The sequence below is a fragment of the Talpa occidentalis genome, unplaced genomic scaffold, assembly GCF_014898055.3.
Source record: "Talpa occidentalis isolate TD23 unplaced genomic scaffold, MPIMG_talOcc4v2.1, whole genome shotgun sequence".
Classification (NCBI taxonomy): Eukaryota; Metazoa; Chordata; class Mammalia; order Eulipotyphla; family Talpidae; genus Talpa; species Talpa occidentalis.
Genome location: NW_026555331.1, coordinates 79,089,631 through 79,108,460, shown reverse-complemented (window position 1 = coordinate 79,108,460; position 18,830 = coordinate 79,089,631). Strand labels below are relative to the sequence as shown.

General features: G+C 36.9%; 1 protein-coding gene across 1 annotated transcript in view; it reads right to left on the bottom strand.

Annotated features, from left to right (window-relative positions):
• Positions 1 to 18,830, bottom strand: part of VPS41 (VPS41 subunit of HOPS complex) — a 183,990-nt gene that overhangs the window by 20,884 nt on the left and 144,276 nt on the right. The window contains exons 19-25 of the mRNA XM_037507289.2: positions 17,110 to 17,254; positions 14,502 to 14,543; positions 14,319 to 14,369; positions 11,823 to 11,960; positions 4,106 to 4,160; positions 2,071 to 2,211; positions 493 to 629 (exon numbers count right to left, since the gene is read on the bottom strand). Coding sequence (XP_037363186.1) covers positions 493 to 629; positions 2,071 to 2,211; positions 4,106 to 4,160; positions 11,823 to 11,960; positions 14,319 to 14,369; positions 14,502 to 14,543; positions 17,110 to 17,254 — 709 coding nt within the window. The remainder of the gene's footprint in view (positions 1 to 492; positions 630 to 2,070; positions 2,212 to 4,105; positions 4,161 to 11,822; positions 11,961 to 14,318; positions 14,370 to 14,501; positions 14,544 to 17,109; positions 17,255 to 18,830) is intronic.

Below are 18,830 nucleotides of genomic sequence, written 5' to 3'. Positions count from 1 at the left end.
ATTCTGAATTACTATAGGTAATAAAGTTGTATTAGTCTAGAAAAAACACAAAAGGTTAAATAAGATCCTGTATTTAAATGTATTTCAGCCACTGGGTTACTGAGTAGCTTGAAGGAAATCGACAAACTATTCAAAAACCAAATTTTTATTCCCCCAATGTTCTTTCTACTTAAAATGTCTTTTATGGTCAGATCTGACAGCGACTGAACTACTCCCACATGTTCCTCAACACCATGCTATATTTACCACAACAATGTGAGAAAATCTGTTCATCAAGAAGACAAAAGTTAGAGATGGTCAAAAAATTGGATGAGTTCCTTAAAGGGTGCTATTTCTAATATCTCTATTGGAACAATTTTCCAAATAGTTGATCCTAAATAAAATGTAACTATCAAACTGAATTCTTTGATACCTAAAATAAATCCTTTGAAATATTTACCTAGTAGCCAGCCAAATTACTCAGTGTTTGTCTGTCCAAGAAAGGATACTTACTTGTAAATTGTAGTCTTGCAGAATTTTAACCAGGGAATCTCTCAAATTGGGAATCTCCATTCCTTCTTTAATACGGTGAATAAGTAGAATTGGGTCAACATGCGTGCCAATGTTGTTTAACAAGCCAGTAATGAATGCTGAAAAATACCACAAAAAGCACCATATAAGCAACGTATATAATGCAGTCGTAGGCCAAAAGTAAGTTTAAAAAAATCACTTCCTTTCAGATGTTAAAACCATTTAAATTTCTACCTTAAAAAAAAAAATCTAACCTTACATTCCTCATGACATAAAAAAGAATACAGTTGGCTATTTTAAAGGAGTGTACCAGGGGCCTCCCTGGTGGCCTAGGGGTTAAGTCTCAGCACTATCACCACTGTGGCCAGAGTTCGATCCCGGCCACGGAGATAACCCAGTGGCACAGCAGACCTCTCCTGTTTTGCCTGTTGCTCTATTCCGCAGTATATTTGCCTGTTCTGCTCCCCACTCTGTCTCTGATAAATCCTCTCTCCCTGTTCCCCCACCTCTGGCCTATACTCAGTTATTCTATGCAAAAATTCAAAACAAAACAAAACAAACACACTTTCCCCATTGTTCTGCTATTTGTCTCCATTTTATGGAAAAGGGAAATGGAGTGGTGAATACATTCAGGGTCACCTAAGTCCAAATTCAAACCCATGACAGATCCAAGTTCATGATGTGTTCCATTACATCCACTTTATCCACTTTGACTCCTTTAAGATTCTTAAAATACTATTTCAGCATGCAAAGATTTTCAAAGATATTTGTGTAATTGCCTTAGTATGAAAATGGCTTCAGCAACATTATCTACTTGTATTTCTGATTAAAAAGACAATCACAACAGCAATTTCTAGAACTTGAAAATTTTGAAATAGATAAACCTTTCCCCCCCAAAATGAAAGAAAGGAAATTTTTAAACCATTGCTTTTGACTATTTGATTAGTGATTTTAAACAACTAGTTGCTGAATCATTTCTATATCTACAAAAGAGGATTTGGGTTTAGTTAGGGGACTATCTTTTGCTTCTTTCCAAAATGGGAAACCCAATGCAAATGGTCAAGTGGAAGGCCAACAAATACACACTCCCGGTGCTGCATAGAGTGGAGCAGGAAAGAGAGATAAATAATACAACAGCAAACCCTCAGGTGTGGTCAATATCCAGTGACAGTTAAGTGTTTCCAAAAAGAGAGACTGACAAGGGCTATAGGATACTTCAAAATAAATGTCCCATTATACAAATTGAAAAAAATAAAACAAAACCATGGCAGATTACATTTATCCAATCTGATTGCAGCAATTGAACTATGCTTATGTATCATGGGGACATAGTTAATATTATCAGGTTAACCACTTGTCCTTTATCATATTCATTTGATAAAGCAAAGTCATGAAGGTCCGGGCTTCTCCGCACAGGAGGAGTAATAGCAATCATTACAATATTCCTGGCCCATTATTATTACAGGCACTTTCTATTTTGAACCCAATATGGCTTGAAGTAATTCTTAACTCTACATGTGAAAGAAAAAAGTTAACATTATAGATAGATTTTCTGCTTACGTGGTTTGTCGATAGAATATAAAATCAGATCTTCCCAGAGTTCTCCATCATCTTGCTCCTTGGCAAATTCAATTGCTTTATCAACATCATGTAATTCCTCCATGATCATCTTCAGGGCACTTCGGCTATTACCCATTCGGCCTAGCAAAGATGTGAAAAATATTTAATTTAAGATACATTAATAAGACATGTGACATTAACATTTACTATCCATAAGATGGCATAATACATATCTCGTATTTACTGGGTGTTTGCTTTGTGCTGAGTACTCATTTAAGTGCTTCATAAGGATTATATCATTTAATCATCACAGGATTTCTATGAGGTATGTTCTACTAATATTTCTCTTTTGCAAAAGGGGAAATTGAAGTGTTAATTATTAGCCAGATGACATAGCATCTGAGAGGCTGATTTGGAACCTGAACACAGATCTGTGAGAGTCTGACTTCTTTCTGATGTTTCTTTTGATACTTTCATGCTCACTTAGATAGGTCCTGGAGTCATTCTGTCTCTTTAGGTACTTTTGTCTATTGATTGAGCTGATAGAGTTTGTGCCAACTGTAAACTCCACTAACTGTAAACTCTTTTCTTCCTCTTCCAAGTTGAGGGGATATCTGTTTAACAACCTTTATGAAATGAAAATATTTACCACTTCTGCTTCTACTTGGTTAATTACCTTTACACTTGGCTTTTTGATCTACTGGTATTTTTATGGCTTTGTCAACAATTTTCATGAGTTTTTAATATATACATGTATAAAGTTTTACTCAGTGGAGGGAGTGACAGTAACTGCTCAGCTGTGGACTGTTATCCTTATCCCTGGGCCCTGGCCTGCAGCAGAAACTATTGATAAATGGGCTTAAACCCTTCTCACTTAGGGAGTCATTATCAACTGATGACAATGCCCTGTGAATAAAATGATATCCTATTTATTATACTTTCTACAGCATTTTGTTTTTTTCTACAAAGATAATTTCCATAGCCTATACTTTTAAAAAGGTTATTTTTTAAAATGTATATAGTATTTTAAAGTTTTTATGACTTAAAAAGGGCGAATGTTTTCCTTTATAATTTCTCCAGTGCTTCTCAGATAATAGGACATTATGATAAAAACTTAACTACTATAAAATTCTTAGAAAGGACTCTGGAAGAAGCAAATTGAAGAGCTACTTGAAGTTGTGATTAGAGTGCCAAGAACTTACTCGAGTAATAAAACAGTCCCTGAAATGTTTTCTCCTAAGGAAGGTAGACCCTATAACTGACGGGCGGTCCTACGATTGGTGCTTGGACCCTTGAAACTGCATATGTGTATGCACGGGCAGAAGATTTAGATTATTTTTCATGATGGCATCCCAAGGTACCAGTGAGGCTACGTGCGATATAAGGGAAAGATTTAAAGTAGAAAGACTATACTTTACCAGAGCAGGGCCCAGAAGGGTGTTCGAGAAACACCTAATATGAACTCTATTATTTATGCTACAAATGTCTGCCTAGACCTTCCCTAGGAAATTTTCAGAAACCTAATAATAAGTTCTGTGTCTCGTGAGATAGATGGAGGCAGCCCAAAGATGAAGGACAACAGAGAATTAGATTATAATAAAAAAAAAAAAATTCTCCTCTCTGCCAAAAGTTTGATATTTAATTGTATTTCCTCTAGTTAGTTAGGGTATAATTTTTGGAAATGAACAGTATTTTCTACCAAGATGATGATAACATAAGCTGATTTTTTTAAATAAAAATGAACAACTTATCAACTTGTCTACAATTTATTTCATGACGTGAGGAATATGAAGAGATACAATTTTATTGTTTATACCACAATACCAATCTGTTTTTTCAACAGCGTTTACTAAACAATTCTTCCTTGTCTGGTGAGCTGTGAAGTCTCCTTTCCATGTGTTAAATTCATATATAAAATAGGCTCTTGCCTCTGTGTTACTTCAGTTTAAACTTACGTTCATTCTTAGACAGCTCACATCACATTGTCACTCCTTTTCTTAGTTGACAGAGAACAAAATGAATAAAAGCCACTTACTCAAAAGATAAACTGTCTCTTCTACAAAGTTTCTCTGCTGACAGATCTCAAGAGCCTTCAAATAAAGCAGGGTAAAAATGTTACTATGGGTTACAAAACTAGAATCAATATTAACAGAATCACTTAAACATACAAATTTGAAAGAATTTCCCCATTTACCTCCCTTTTAAAAACAAAACAAAAGCAGCAACTAAAATATAAATCTCTAGGTTTGGCTCTTCAGCTCTCAGAGAGGTGCCACATCCTACACAATTTAACTATTAATATATTCGAGGCAACACAAAACATTCCATAAATAAGGGCAGAAAGCTAGATGCTGAGAGAAAAGACCTCTCCCACCAAGCCTTCTCTCTTTCTGCCATGCTACCTCTTCACAGCACTGCTTCCCAGCTAATCCACAGTCGCTGGTTTAAGCTCTGTTTCCCTCTGCTGGAATGTACTAAGTTCCATGAAAAGACTGCTGTTCACTGCTGCATATTCCCAGTGTGGAATATCCACAGCTCAGTAAACATTTATTGCCTGCATGCATAAATAAACGCTAGGAATACTGCTAGTGGCAGCTCATAGGGTTTAAAAGAGAACTCTGCTCAAGAAGCTATGAAAAGTGAGAGGGAAGAAATACCTTCGACAATCAAGGAGGAAATCGAGTAAAGAAATGAGGACATCTTAGATGACAGCATTTCCTTGTGTATAAGAAAGACAAGAAACTGTGTTTTTTTTTTTTTAACTTTTTTTTTAAATTTTTTTTAATAGAGGCATGTTTTATTTTATTTATTTATTTGTTTGTTTGTTTTTGTTTTGTTTATACATGCACTGGGTACAGTCAGAAGCGTGGGAGGGTGAGAGAATTCACCAGAGCCAGAGCGGGGAGCAGAGCAGGCAGAAGGACCGAAGTACACTGCTGAGGGGAGCAGCGGGCGGCAGGAGAGGTCTGCGCGCCATGTGGGACCCTCCTCTGGTGGCCGGGGAGCAGCCGGGGATTGAACCTGCTCTGCAGAGGCTGCAGGCAGCTTCGCAACCCAGCGCTCAACCGCTGCGCCACCGGGGAGGCCCAAGAAACTGTGTTTTTATTCAATAATCTGTATCAGCTGACACACATTTACTATAGGCTGGGCACTGGAGGGTCTGATTGGACAGAGGTGCAAAGATGAGCGTGGTAAGAATATTGATGATGATGATGACACGTAAGGGGGACAGCCAGAAGGAGGTAACTCCATAGGAAGGAAGGCCGCCTAAGTGTGTCTGAGGGGGCATAGGCTAAGGAAGGTGACAATAAAATTCCATGACCAGGGGAACATGAATCAGGAACAGGTGCAGAGATAAGGGATGCTGAGCTCTGGTGTGGCCCTTTTATACAAAGCTTCATGGAAAAGATGGCATCTGAGCTGGGTGTAGTATGATAAGCAAGAGTGTTCAAGAAGAATCTGATCTCTTACCCCCCTATGTAACTGGACTTCATTTAAATCTGAGATTCCTTCCTGTGGCCTGCAAGGCTTCAGCTATTTAGCCTTGCCTTTCTGGGCAGCTTCACATGTCTCATACTCTACTGTGGGCCCTCAGTCTGAAATGTTGTCTTCACGCCTTACTCTCTACCCCTCAAGTACTTCAGACAAACAATCCTTGGAGATAACTCTCATGACCATGCAGTCCTTTACAACACTTAACCACTATGTGATGGCTGCTCCCTCAGGGTCTAATTCCTATTGGATGGGTCATGCCCACCCCAATCCACATGCTTAGCACAATAATGCCTTACAGTAGGTGTGCAAGAAATAGCTTTCAAATAAACAAGCAGGCAGCAAAAGGCTCCAGGAAAATGATTATTGGGTTGCATGGTCAGAGTAGCATTTAAAAACAAGGACTGATAGGATAAAAAGAACAAATACAAGTTCATTTATTTTTTTCATTTAATGGAGATCTCGGAAATAATACCAGGAAATAGATATTTGACTTAAATAAAGATTGTGTGTGGAAGATTTAAATGTGTCTCTGGTTGTAGATTAAGAGCTAAAAGGGAAAAAAAAAGGCTGATCATAGAGATCAAGGCAGCAACAAAACACAAAAAGGGGAAAAAAAAATCTTACTTAAAATTGCAATGAGATCAGGATGGTGTTTTAAAGTATACACAAACCATTTAAATGAGGAAGTGAGAAGACCTGAAGGTCACAATGAGGAGAAAACCCGTAATTCCTTTCAAAACACGTAAGATTACTTTCAAAACTCATGTGGTAGAGTCAGAGTTGCACTCACCCCCCATCTTTTTCCTATTTCTTCTACATATGATTTTTTCTTCTAATATGATTTTAGGTGGGTGTGTAACTGCTCAGAATTAAAAAAAAAAAAATAGTCTCCAAGCCTCCTCGGTGGTAGGAGAGCGATGTGACAACCTACCCCACAGAGATGAAAGGAATGGCAACTTCCAGGCTGTTCTCTAAGAAGCAGTTACGTGTGAGTGAACCTGTTCTTGTTTTCAATTCTTTCATGCAATCTGCTTCTGGAACCCTGGATAATTCCTTCTTACATCACGAGGACAAGGACCCCAGGTGAAGTGTCCAGAGAGAAGAGCCGAGTTTCTGACCCCATGGGAGGTCACCACCAGCAGGGTCACTCCACTGGGACTTGCATTTGACAGAGAACTAAACTGCTACTTTTCTTAAGCCACTTTATGTTGGGATTTTGATCACTCATAGTTGAACCTAATCTTAGCTAATCCTTAGAAAACCCTCCTTCATTCTGATTAAAAAAGGGTTTATCTCTCCCTATGCTTTATGCCCATAATTCATCATCAAAGACAATGGAACTATTTTTACTGACTCTTTAACTCTTCTGCAGTGACAGAATACAGAGATGAAAAGTGAAATGGTAAGAACAAAAATACAAATTCAGAGGACCTGGCGCTATTTCAACAAAAATTTATTGGGAAACCAACAAAGCAGATTTGTTCTAGCAGCAGAGGGACAGAAGGCAGTTTAGGGTTCAGTGGGATTGTCACTCACAGATACAGAGAAAATGGCAACACCACTGGAGAGGTAGAATATTAAAGAAGAGGGTATGAATAAAGATGAATGCACTGCTTGTTTATCACTACAAGATATCAAAAATCACCTTTGTACTTGCAAATTTACTGACACTTTAAATGTGCCACTTAGAAGTTTCTAACAAGTTACCACCCCCACCCCTTTCTTCAGCATGTCAGAATGCTGGAGAGCAGGCTTGTATGAGATCACAGAGTTTGTTGTCTGAAGGCTCACTGAGCTGTCTTAATAAGACAGCAGCCACGGATGTGGCTATTAAGATAAATGAAAAATTCAATACTTTAGTCACACTAGCCACATTTCAAATTTTCAACAGTGACATGTGGCTATTGGTTACCTGGTTAGACAATTAGACTCTTGAACATTTCCATCATTATAGAACATTCTACAGTGTAACATTAGAAGCTCTTTGAGGATACTATGAAAAATGATAATGCAGGAAGGAATAAAAGTGTTAAGGTAAGTTTGAGTGGTCTGGAATGCAGACAGATGTATAACACCAAGCTCAAAGATAATCTGAGTTGTTGAAATTTGAACTAAACAGATTTTTAAATGTTTTATGAATAGTTTCTAAAAGTACCTTAAATTATTCTTTTCTCATAAATGAGAAAGTAGAGACTACAAATATTTATAAATTTTAGGGTAAGAAGAAAGTGTTTCTGGTAATAGACTTGCATCATTGATACAAAAGAAGCAGAAAAACATGTTTCCTTATTTTATTCTTGAATGTTCTGGGACTATAGTGCTCCCTCTAGAGGAAAGAGTGGGGAAGCTAAAACTTAGTCACTCCCCCAAACACATGGAAAGAACAGTAAAAATAAAAGTGAAAAGACAATTTAATGACAGAAATTGAATAAAAAGTCATAAAAAAATTTTATTTTTTTTCCTGATTTAGTAAAAAATTTGGGGATGAGTAACAGAAGCCTTATCAACTATAAATTAAACAATGATTTGTGCCTCATCTTGACTGTCATCTTTTATGTAATCCTCTCTTCTTTAATGAAAATCTATGAGCTCTGCATGTTTCAGTTTTATTCCTCCAAATTTACAAATACTGCCACCTTGTGAATGCGATTAGGTATCAGAAAGGTCATAAATTAAGGTAAAATTTGCCAAAGCTATAAAGTTGAATCTCTGCTTTTAATTATTCTAGGTGTAAGCTAATCAGATTTGCAAATGAAAACTAGTCCCCCCTACACTAGAGAGGAGAAATCAAACACTGTATAAAATGAACAATGATGTATAAAATATATAGAAAAAATACATTTAAAAAAAGAAAGAAAACTAATCCCTGATGCCTACACATAGAAGTTATTGGGGGGAAAAAAAAGAAAAACAAAGGATAGTTTGACAGTTTAAAAATGAAAGTCTGTCACGACTCTTGAAATATTAAGGAATATCTTCACAGTAGGCACCCCTTATGCAAGATTTTGTTTTCCATGGTTTCAGTTACCTGTGGTCAATCTTGGTTTGAAAATATTATGAGCAGTAAGATATTCTGAGAGACAGATCACAGTCACATAACTTTTATTATAGTATGTTGTTATGATTGCTTTATTTTATTCTTAACTGTTGTTCTTAATCTCTTACTGTGCCTAATTTATATATCACTGGTATGAGCACATAGGAAAAAAAAAAAACATATACAGGGCTCAGTACTATCTGTGGCATCAGGCACCCCTTGGAGTTTTGAATATATGCACCGCAATAGGGGAGAATATTGTACTATTACTGTAGCTATTATTATCTTAATTAGCTTTCTAAACCTGAAAAATGATTCCTGACCATAGTGGAAATAAGGGATCTGAAGTTAAGAGATCCAGGTTTGGCTTATGAGCTCTAGACTTCAGGTTGCTTTCTTCAAATCTGGACTACTCAGCTTGTCATTTATAAAATGACTCTACACAACTACCTGCACTTTTGTAAATAAAAAACAAAGTACATGAAAGTACAGCACAACAAAAAATTGTCTTCTTAACCTGCTGTAGACTCTATAAATTCCTAAAAAGTATCTTCTTCCGATAACAATTTCATAAAATCTTATGACTATTTTGGGAATTTAGGAGTTGTAATCACTTTTAAACCCTAAAAGATGGTCCTTGATAATTACATCCCCAAAGAACTTACGATGTGGTATAAGGGTCTCTGTAAAAACTTTGCAAACAAAGTTTTTGGCCAAATACTATTGATATTGGGATTTTTATCTATTTCATTCTAAATAAGATTGACCTGGATTCTTCAAGACTTCAACCATTTGTCATTTTAAATCACCTCTCTCAACAACAACCCCATCCTTGCAAAGGTGGAAAACCTGGAATGAGGCAGAGTTGATATTCTGCCAGAAGTGAATTATTAACAACAGTGGGTTACATCCTCTGAATAAATACTCTATAAACTCTTCTGAACTGGAGAGTTCTTTGTTGGGTGCATGTGTGTGTGTGCGCGTGTGGTGGGGGGAAAGCATTAAAATTCTAGAAGAGCTTAATTTGCTTAAATTAATAAATCTTTTGAGTCTCTCTTTGGACAATACAGCTCAGCCTGTATTTCATCACCTCTTCACTGTGAACCTGCTTGGGGCATATATAATGGGAGAAAATCTACTTGCTTTTCATGAATTGATATATATAATAGCTTTTTCATGTTATGAGTAATAGAAGGAATTAGTCTCTAAGATGATGATGAACTGCATATAGAGCTCTTATTTCTAAGGAAAAAGGAAGAGATCTTTCACGAATTAATAAAGTCAAGAATATATCCTTTGAGATGGCTTTGGGTGCTTCTACAAGGAGAGTGTCATGTTTTTTACAAATGAATCCTGATGAAGAAACAATCTCTTAGGAAGAAATCTCAACAACTTGTACTATGAAGGTCCATTTAGAGAATTCTAAAAATGTGGATCATTGACTTGAATATTTTATAAAAACTATTTAAAGCAAAATTGCTTTCAGTATGCTTATTATTTTTTTTTTTTTTAAGATTTATTTATTTATACAAGAACCAGGGCACAGGCCAGATGCACGGGAGGGAGGATGAGAGGATTTACCAGAGACAGAGTGAGGAACAGAACAGGCAGATTGACGAAATACACTGCTGAGGGGAGCAGCAGGTGAGACAGGAGAGGTCTGCCTTGCCATGTGGGATTCTCGCTGGCCGGTTGGGAACGAATCCACACTGCAGAGGCTGCGGACAGCTTCACAGTGCAGCACACAACAGCCTGCGCCACCAGGGGGTCCTATGTTGAGTTCTTTTATATGCAACTGGTCTTTTTCAGTGGATCAGAGGGAAAACTTCTAGAAGATCTATCCAATTTTCTAAGTGAGTTCTAGGTAATATAAGCACCTACAGCGCCATATTTTTTCTAATGTTCCTCTTGTGGGAGGATCAGCTGGATACAGCCAGGCCCTCTCCAGAAACAAGTCACCTTCCCTCCAAAACTGAAACACAAATGCTGGGGGCACTCACACAGTAAGATCCTCATCACATCTTAGATGACATTCTACAATGAGAGAAGAGGGAGAGAGACACCTGATTTTTAGAATATTTCCAAATTTATTCTTAAAAAATGTCTTAGAGACCAAATATAAAGATTTAAAGCTTTTCATAAGTTTATATGTAGGCACGTTATTTTTTCATTAACTGTAAATTTCGAAAATACATTGAACTGAAATTGGTTCAAAGTTAATTCAATAAAATTAAAAGTTAATCATGATGGGCTAAAAAATCATCTATGAAAGTCGTGAGTGCCACAAACTGCAAGTTATCAATTAATTTCTTTATATATATATATATCTTAAGGGTCATGCATGACTTTTCTTTTACAGCTGGCTAAAAAGTACTTATTATCTGAACATATGAATTTTATGAGATACTTCAAGATGTTAAATTGCATTCCAGATAGTGTTGAACTGCATTCAATATTGATGGCCTCAGATCACCTGGTTGCTAATACATATACACTTAAGTATTGTATCGATAGTTTACTTTGAAATAGCAGTCTCACAAAACTTACAAGTTCACCTGCGGCTCTAACTAGCACCTCTTATTATTTATTTACTCATTTATTCACTCACTCATGATACAGACACTGATTAAGTGTCTACAGTGTGCTGGCTATTGGGTTTACTGAACTGAGTAAGACAACATCCATCTTGTCCCTGAAGAATTTATAGGTTAGTGGGAAAAGGAGACTAGTAGGTATACTTATTGTAATTACAAGGGGATATACATGATAGGGAAATAGAGAAATACATAAGGTGGGTATTTAAAGCAGACAGAGGGCAGGGCCTAAGATAGCCAACGGCGTCCCTATTGGGGAAAGTGTCTCTGACGTGGACAGCCTGTGTCTCCCTCCTGGCTGACTCTAAGGCCCACCCACTCTGATCCTGATAACTGACTGAGACTCCTGGTGTAGTTTTTTCTTGTTGGTTATTTGAGGTCTAGACCCTAGATGAAACCTTTATTTTAACTAAACATGTCACAGAAATGTTTGGGGTCCTCCCCAATCCAACAGGACCTCCACTTCTCAGCAGAATGTTCTGGCCAAATCTATGTCTTTGAGAACAACCATACCCCCTAAAAAAGGGATGGATGAACAGAGGCAGGAAAACTATAATGACGAATAGCTGACTGACAATGACAGCTTCTTCACCTGAAGCATGTGAGTGGGGGTATGTGAGACTTACCTTTTCAAGTGGGCAATGGGTGCTGTCTCGGAGAAATGGAAGCAAGTTTGGACGATCATATTCAGCATAGAGGCTGATCTGTTTTTCATGATAGCGCTGACCCTTATGATGGTCTCTCTTGAAAAGTTTATGTAGGTACTAAAAGGAACAAAGGAATAAATTACAAATATTAAAATAAGAAAAGTAATATCTGTACAACATTGCTATTTTTCCTAGACAGCTTTCTTGGAGAGGGTAGGGTAGATACAGTTGTTGGAAAAACTCTCTAGGTGAAGAAGGGGAAAGGAGAATGCCTTTGGGGGAGCAAGGAGAGACTGACACACACTCTAGCATGGCCCTAATGACCTGGCTCTACCACTGAAAACTCCTATTGGGGTGTTGTGAGGATTGAATGAGTTACACCATTTGTAAATTATTTGAACTAGGCCTGGCCTATTCCAAGCACTACAGATAGTAAGTTAATCATAGTAAGTTGTTCATTTTGTCACCATCCTCTGTGAAATGCACGATTAGCGGTCTTCTCAGATCATAAAAATTTCCATCTTTTATATAAAAGGGGATAGTTATAGGACAGATTTATGTTCTTAAAAAACTCAAGCAGTGAGCACTAAATAAAATGTCCTAATTCTGCATCTCCTCCCTGTTAAGTCTAAATGAGACCTCTGTTTGCAATAAAATGTTGCCTAGACTGGCAACTTCAGAAACAAAATTAAAAAATAAAAATTCAAAAGGGCATCAGTATTCTGCAGCAATTTTCAAAACTGATTCATTACCATAAGCTGTCTGGAAAAGTTAATGGACCTCAAAGGAAGTGAGTAATTCACTTTCTACTCAGAGGCAAGATTAAGTCTGTCAATGTATTATGCAGAAGTTAGCGATCAATGTTCGATGTCCAATTAATGTAAAATGTAAACAAACACCTCACAGCCCCCTGGAGGCAGGGAGACTTAATCACAGAATGACTGAAAATGCATTCACACCTTGAGTGGACTGATACATAAGAAACACAGAGTATTTGCCTGCCCCAAAGCTGTGACTGCTATAAGACAGCTGACATTTGACATTCACTGTGTATAATCACTAAATAAGCTTAACTGGGTCACATGCACATTGAAAAGCCACTCTTCATATAACTGTTCTTGTCCCCTTAAGGTGAGAAGTGGGGGTAAGAGCAGTCAGACAGAACTCTACGTGGTCTAATGAAGGCCCCTATCTGTCCACTGGCATCAGGGTCAAGGGTAAGCTGTTTCCCAGAGGCACTAACAGGAGGGGAAGGCTCTGTCACGTCTGCCCAGGCAAATTTATAGACATTACAGAGCTTGACGGGGAAGATGAGCCGTTTTAGCATGTGCTCTGCCACCGTTTCACCACTGGACTAATTACAGTCACACAGACACCTACTGCGCATAGTCCTATCTCATGGCTTAAGTAGGTTAGAATCATTGCTTTATCAACAAATACCTAGGTGGCTGGCATAGTGGCACCTTAAGTAGATAATCTTGAGATTTCCAATCATGAACAACATAGCAATGCCATCTGCATGACTCAAGCAAAAATCAAAGTACATCAAATTCCTATTCCAGAGTTCTCAAAAACTTCAATGTATAAAACTGACTTTTGAATAAATACTCTATTCATAGAGCCTTCTCCTGGGGAACAAAGAAGTGGGCAAAGACACTAGTGTGCTCATCACATATGCCTGTATATACCCACAGTCCTATTGTTATAATTCTAATTTTCATTTAAGCCTTTTCTTGTGTAATTTTTAAAGGACATACTTCTTTAGTCCCATTATGAGAACAATGCAGAGAATTAAAGTAGCCCCCCCAAAGATAGTCTAGAATAATAGGCTTTAACAGCACAACTGTACAAGAGAAGTGAGATTCACCAGTGTCAGGGTGAGGGACAAAAAAATGAGGCTCTGGTCTTTGACTATTTTGTGTTCTTGAGCATAGAATAGTTGTGTGTGGTATTTCCTTGGCAGCAAAACTTGTTATGTGCAGGGCACATGTTGGGGCACTGCTATAATTTTTGACATTATTATATTAAATGGTAACTAGAAGAGGAAGGTGCTTACTCCTAGGGCACAGTTTGATAACACAAAAATGAATATAACTTTTTATTTAAATTACAATTTCACTGTAAGTCAGTGTTAAAGTACCTGATCTGTATTTCAGCCCTAGCCTGAATTCAGAGCATATACTACATTTTAATAATTACAGAAGGGCCTCCCCTGGTGGTGCAGCAGTTGAGCACTGGGCTGCGAGGCTGCCTGCAGCCTCTGCAGCGCCGGTTCATTCCCCGGCCACCGGTGAGGGTCCCACAAAATAAATAAATAAATAAATAAATAAATAAATAAATAAATAAATTACAGAATATTTTGGAGTCAAACTTCCAATCTGAGTTTTAACCTCAAGTTCACTCCAGTATGCTCTCAGCAGTACTGAAAGGTGACTTGTCACATTATTTACTCGAAATGGCAAATGTCATACTTACCACATGTTGCAACTCTGGTCTGTTTTCTAATTCTTCTACTACCTTTTTAATCTGGGGAAAAAAGAAATTTTTAAACAGAGTTAAGAGCATAAACACAGCTACAAAATGGTCTGATAATCATCTCTATTCTTCATGGCAATAATGGTCATATGGGAACACATAGGAAAAACAAAAGACACTCACTGAAATTTTATCTTCATTGTCCAAAAGCATGTCAACAGCTTTCTAAAAAAAAAAAAAAAAAAAAAAGCCATAGTCAATGAAATTTGCCACAGAAGACCAGACACAATGTTTTATACATGTTAACACAGTTTAAGGTGGAGGGCTCATTTTCCATCCTTACGAGGTCAGCTTCAAATGGCCCTTAACTGAGATATTTACAAAAACATGCATTTTAAAATATGCCTCAATAAGCTTTGCATACTACTAAATGGTGCTTTGCTACAGCTCACTAAATATAAAACATCTTGTCTACACACAGATAGCCTCCTAGATAGCTAAGGTATTTTCACATTCTCAATAGTTATGGAGGCCATAATCAGTACCACATAAATGAGCTTTTCTTTTTAAAAAGATTTTATTTACTGATTTATTTTTGCATAGAAGAACCAAAGTTGTGGGGGTGTGGTGAGAGGATTCATCAGAGAGAGAGAGAGTGGGGAGCAAAGCAGGTGGATTTACCGAAATATACAGCTAAGGGGAACAGTGGGCTAGACAGGAGAAGTCTGCTGTGCGAGATGTGGGTTAGATCCCTAGCCAGGGATTTCAGGGTGCAGTGATGATAGTGCGGAGACTTAACACCTAGGCCACCAGGGAGGCCCCTAAATGAGCTTTTCTTTCTTTTTTATTTTTCAAGTATTTCTTTTGTTTCTTAAAGACATGACATTATAAAACATCATATAATGAGTGTATAAAAATATAAAGTATCTCCTGCCACCCCTGCTTTATATTCCCAGAGTTAAACACTTTCAATATTTTCTTATTAGCTCCTCCCAGATAATTTTATGCATGCACAAAACTTTAGTCTTCTTAAGATTAAAACTTTCCATTAAAAAGTCATAATGAATATTTTATATTTTGATATATTTACCATACTATTTTTAATCTCTTGCTTGTTATAAATTTGTTTTAAAAATCATTTTCTTGACATACACTTATAGACTGCATAATATTCTTAGAACATTTAAATAAGCAAGAACTTTTGAAACTATTTTTACTGGTAGTTGAGTTCTTTTTTAATTAATTAACTAATTAATATATATTTTACATCATTGTTCATTTTTGTACAATGTATGCCAAATAAGGGATCAGGAAAAAATAATAAATGAAAAACAAAATTAACAGGCAACTATAAATCAGAGACATTCTGTAAGGGAGGGGGAGGCAGAGGGATCAACACGGGGAGGGAAGAGCACAAGGAACTACATGATGGTTCACAGGTGAATTAATGGTGTGAATTTTATGGAGAGTACACCTGAGAGCAGAAAGCAAACATTGTACAAAAATGAGCTTTTCTTTTGACCACCTGAATCTCTATAAATTTCACAGATCAAGGAGCAGGTGTAATGTGGAGAGAAAGATAAGAGTCCAAAAAAAAATTATAAGATACATGAAGTTTCATAATGCTATAAAGTCTGTGGATTTTTAGAATTTGTTTTAGACACCTTCATATTCATGAAACACAAGTTAGACAGTGTTTGTAGCAAGGGGTAGTGGGAAGACACTACCTCTCACCAGAATGAGCCTCATACAGAACAGCTGGGTCAGGCATTGGACTGCTACTATACTGCCTAGCTGTCTCCTCAAAAAAAAATTTTTCCTCAGGATTATAGGAGGTCTTGGAAGACATAATCCTTACATTACTTTTTAATTAAAAAGTTCTATTATTTCCTTAATTTTGGTTTATACTCTTAAATAAGAATTAGCTTCAACTTATTCATCTTTTTTCCATAGCTTCCTATATAAAACAAGGCTCTTGAGACATATAGGAGGATGGGATAGGCATGAGGGCAGAATGGATATAGGGAAAGACTAACACTGCACACAATAGCCCTAGCAACAGCAAAAACTAACTGAAAAATGCAACCCTTTTGGAGTCTTAAGGGTTCTACTCTTTGATTTATCTAACATTTCAACTAGCCAAATAAAAATCATTGTGCTTTATGAATCTCTTTATTTCTATCACCAATATTTGTTATTCACTTCCTTTTAAAAATACACCCCCATACAAGTTTCTATCACCTTACAAGAGTCACTGTAGGCTGTGGAAGTTGGATGCCCTTATTAATCAAGTAATTCACTTCTCTAATTTGTCCTATAGTGAAATAACCCACTCACATATCTGGACCTGAGCATTATAAGAACAATGGAAACTCCACATGCTAAGTCTGTGAATGCGAAAGAATAAAACTGATCTGAAATAGAAGTTTACTTAAAATGTTAATTCTGGGACATACAATTAAAGAGGGTTGAATGAGCCAAACCATATAACAAGTTTCTTTGTCTTTAAGAAGTGTTTTACTAAAAAATTACTTTAAATGCATACTCACATCACTTTTAAAGTTGTACATCAAATTATGTTTGTTTCTACAGTGTAACTACATCAAGGGAAGGGCTCCTGAATGCCAACTATTAAAATAATATCGAGTGAGGGTTAGAGTGTTTTGAACATGATCAGCATCAGTCAAAATATATAATTTGTTAACTACCCCAGCATTTGTATATATGTCTAATTATTAAAAAATTGCAACAGTAAAATGATTTATAATTATTTAAGTAAGAAATACATTACCTCTGAGTCAAAATCCATTAATAAAACAATTTTATCCTTGATAGAACTGAAAAGATTATGTTTGTGGATCAACTGGAAAACATCCTTATGTCTTAATGTTAAATATATTTCCAGAGCATTGCCATAGTTTTTGTCATAGGTGTATCTGGTAATACAAAAATCATTACATTAATGTTTATCAACACTTATCAACACTTCTGATTAAACAAACACACACAAATCATGTTTGACAGTATTTAAAAGTTGAAAACCTTCTTTAGAAAGACAAATTTGAAAAATTTGAAAAACACTGCTTGAAATTCAACTTTATGTGACTGATAAATATTTCTTCCTCAGAATCTTGCTTCTTATCTCATCAAAACTTACAATACTCGAGAAATAAAAATATTCTTTATTGGGAGCTTAGCCTCAAAGCTTGTTTTATAGAAATTCATATAAGTATGTTTTATAGAAATCCATATACTAGTCAAAGAAACTTTGATACAGAAAGAAACTCTTCAGTAATAAAAAAATTTAAAAATTCTTAGAGTTCAACTGAGAAATAAAAACTTATTTATAAAGGGGCTGTATCACATTAATTCCTTAAGTCTGTTTCTGAAAGCCAACAGAATTATACAGTTAATCCATTAGTACTATAGAATTGTTAGTATTATTAGCAAACTGTTCAGTATTACAAAACCCAAGGAACATCTAGGAAAATGTTTCTAGACGGAGATGATTAGCATTCCAATTTAGAATGCCACAAACATGACTTCCTCTGTGGAAAGTCTAAAACTGTCCCGAATTCTAAGTCATTTTGATATACGTTTCTTGGTCTTGGGCACAAAAAATGGGGTGGGAATCCCGAGGGGCTGAGGCTGAAGGGCTGGGTCAGGAACAGTCTTCCTGAGGTTATCTGAGGTCTTGTTTCACTAGACAAAGCTGGGGGTAGTGGGGAGGCACTGAGGCTATCTGTTTCTGTATTTCAGGCACAGAGCAGGAAACCTGGGTCACTGAAAGTGTCTAATAAAAATGAAAAATATTTAAACAAGCTTCCATTTTTTGAGCCCTGACAGCTCACAGCATCGGCACTGTGCTTAGAGCTTGGCTAAGACATCTCATTTAAAAATTTAAAATCATCCCATAAGGAAATGTTATCTGATTGATAAGGAGTCTAAGGCTTGAGAGATTAACTTAGACATGCAGAGCCAAGTATAAGAGAGAATTCAGGGCCTCACTCACTGGGAAACTGAATAGTCGGAGAGGTTCTAAGACCTGGCAGCACCCTCACTGCTCTTCACCATTGCCTCTGTCAAATTCTGATGACTAGGATTCCTCTCCTCTGGGAAACACATACCAATGTACAATCACATACACTTTTCCTTACTTTCTAGTTGTTCACTGGATATTTCTGAAAGCATTTAATATTAGTGAATATAGGAAAATGGTATAAGCGGTTGAGCGCTGGGCTGTGAGGCTGCTTGCAGTCTCTGCAGCGCCAGTTCGATCCCCACCCACAGGCGAGGGTCCCACATGGCGTGCAGATCGCTCCTGCCACGCCCACTGCTCCCCTCAGCAGTGTGCTTCTTCAGTATGCCTGTTCCTCATTCTGGCTCTGGTGAATTCTCTCACCCTCCGGCACTTCTGACTGTACCCAGTGCTTGCATAAATAAATAAATAAATAAACAAATAAATAAATCTTTATTTAAAAAAAAAAAAGGCTGCTTCCCTCTGCATCCTCC